At 34.9% G+C, this 2,264-nt stretch overlaps 1 protein-coding gene across 1 annotated transcript; it reads right to left on the bottom strand.

Moving 5' to 3' along the window:
• Positions 1-901: 901 nt before the first annotated feature.
• LOC115881146 lies at positions 902-2,037 on the bottom strand. The gene is made up of 2 exons (XM_030898524.1): positions 1,394-2,037; positions 902-1,262 (listed from the first exon to the last, which is right to left on the bottom strand). Exons 1-2 carry the CDS (start codon positions 1,480-1,482, stop codon positions 902-904), a joined length of 450 nt encoding a protein of 149 aa, XP_030754384.1. The 5' UTR covers positions 1,483-2,037.
• Positions 2,038-2,264: the final 227 nt, after the last annotated feature.

The following is a 2,264-nucleotide window of genomic DNA, read 5'->3' as shown; positions in this document are numbered from 1 at the left end:
AAAAATATCTAAATAGCACTTCTTTATTAAGCCTTCTGGTAAGCGGAAATCATAGGAGAAAAAGTTATTTCGGATAGATTTTAGAAGGTGAGGTGCATCAAAAAAATAAACAAGTTTTAAATTATCAACACTAAAATATACATTTTCCGGGGTTAATTTTAAAATTTTATTTACTAGTTTTCGAAAATTAGAGCCTTGATCTGAAACGACTCCCATTACATTAAAACCAATTGAATTTAATTTTCGAACGCTTTCAAATAAAATTTCTTTCACCTCTTCTGCAGGAGCAGCTGAATTATAAAAAAAATACCCAATTGGCTGTTTCCAGCTAGAGGCAATTCCACGCGCCATGACTACCAAGACAGAAGTTGCAATTTTTGTACTATCTGAATACCCCTCCTGGAATCCAACGATTTTGTCTTTGCCTATGTCGTAAAAAAAATTCGATTTTATAGACATTTCGTCAAGGCATATAATACAGTCATTCTCCTTCTCCGTAAGAAATTTCGCTCGAAATTTAAGTAAACCAAAAATAAACTCATTGAATCCAGGATTAACTACCCATTTTCTAGTAAATCGGGACAGCGTACTTTTTGAGGGCATTTGATACAAACTTGAAAATTGTTTATAGGCCTTAGGGCCCAAAAAGTTAACGCTTACAGCGAATCGCTTATATTCTTCGGAATACCTGCAACCTTTTGGGGATTTATTTAATAAATCTAACTGAATTTTAATAAGTTGGCATGACTTTGCCGGATATTTATCTTCTAAAAACCTATGCACATCTTCAATAGTAATATTTGTCTCCAACTGCCTCTGACACTTTGGATCCTTTGACTCTGTTGCACTACTTGAGGCCCTTTTTTTAGACTTCTTATTTTTTCCTTTAAGATAGATTTCCTCAGGTGTTTGCTGACAGTATGGCTGTTGTTTGTGTAGATCTGCTATATAATTTAGACGTATCAGTTTGCGAAGATGCGTCGTTGCTCTTTTCACGATTAAGGTTAAAATCCGTCTGTAAACCTGCATCTTCTAAGTTAATGCAATCGGTTTGAATGGAGGCATCCATATTTCTTTCATAGCCCAAGTTTAAGGACGGAATTGCATTATATTTCAGACCAGGTCTGAAGCTATTTTCCAGGAAATCATGAGTTGTAAAATGCAAATCACATACTGCCAATCTGACATAACACTGTCCCACAGTAAGATTAGCATATTTGTGCGCTCCTACAAACTTCAAAACGTCTTTCCAACGTTGGCATCTGTAAAAATCCAAAGTACAAAAATATATTTTTTTTTAAGCTTATAAAGAAGAGGATAATCACGCTGTTCGCAGAAATGTAGCAAAATACTATACACTTACACATCTTGCACATCAGACCACATTTCTTACCTTATTTCATCTCTCGGACAACGAAAACATATTCTCCCACCAGGTCCTTGCCTGCTATTGCAGCCCTCTACGCAACAAGATCTCGGCATTTTTATAACCAACCTTTATAATAGTTTAATAAATATACTATGTACAAAAAAACACACCGATTTCAAATAAGACCTTCCGGTAGTGAAGACAACCTGCAATTAATTAACTGACTCACAACGTATTATTCGCCCCGGCCTGGTATACTGCGAGCGTTAAGCCTTCACACACGTGCATATCGACGGACTCCGCCTGACTCCGAGAAACGGTTGCGACAGCGACCAAACACAGCCGCGTGGAAATAACGTAAAATAGGGCGGGACTTAGAGTGACCCTTCTTGCTATATTAATGTTCGGTGCTAAAACTTAGAAAAATGAAAATAAAATATATTAGAAATATTATTATTATTTTATCAGATTTTTATTTAATTTTAGACAAAAGATGTTATCAAGATGGTCACAGCTTTTTTTCTCGGCTGCCTATTGATTCTGCAAATATTTATTTTCGCCTATGTTTCTGATACGTTAAAAGAACAGGTATTTTTATATAAATATCTTGGCATGTCTTCTTCGCCTCTTTATAACTTTCTGTTTCTCTTTACTTTCAAGAGTGTCGCATTTGCTGATTATATTTATGGGAGTCCCTGGTACCAAGCTAAGAAAGAAATTTCTTCTCTGCTAGGTATAATGATAATGAGAGCACAAAAACCGCTGGTGATAACAATAGGACCATTTTCAGCCATGTCTGCTAATTCCTCTTTAATGGTAATGTATTTTAAAAATTGTTATAAATAAAAAAATATAAATAAAAATTTGGTTTTAGATTTTGAAAGCATCTTACTCT

Source organism: Sitophilus oryzae, unplaced genomic scaffold, assembly GCF_002938485.1.
Source record: "Sitophilus oryzae breed Bouriz unplaced genomic scaffold, Soryzae_2.0 scaffold_169_pilon_pilon, whole genome shotgun sequence".
Taxonomy (NCBI): domain Eukaryota; kingdom Metazoa; phylum Arthropoda; class Insecta; order Coleoptera; family Curculionidae; genus Sitophilus; species Sitophilus oryzae.
Note: the sequence above shows the minus strand (reverse complement) of the source record. Positions and strands in the feature narration are given on the sequence as shown.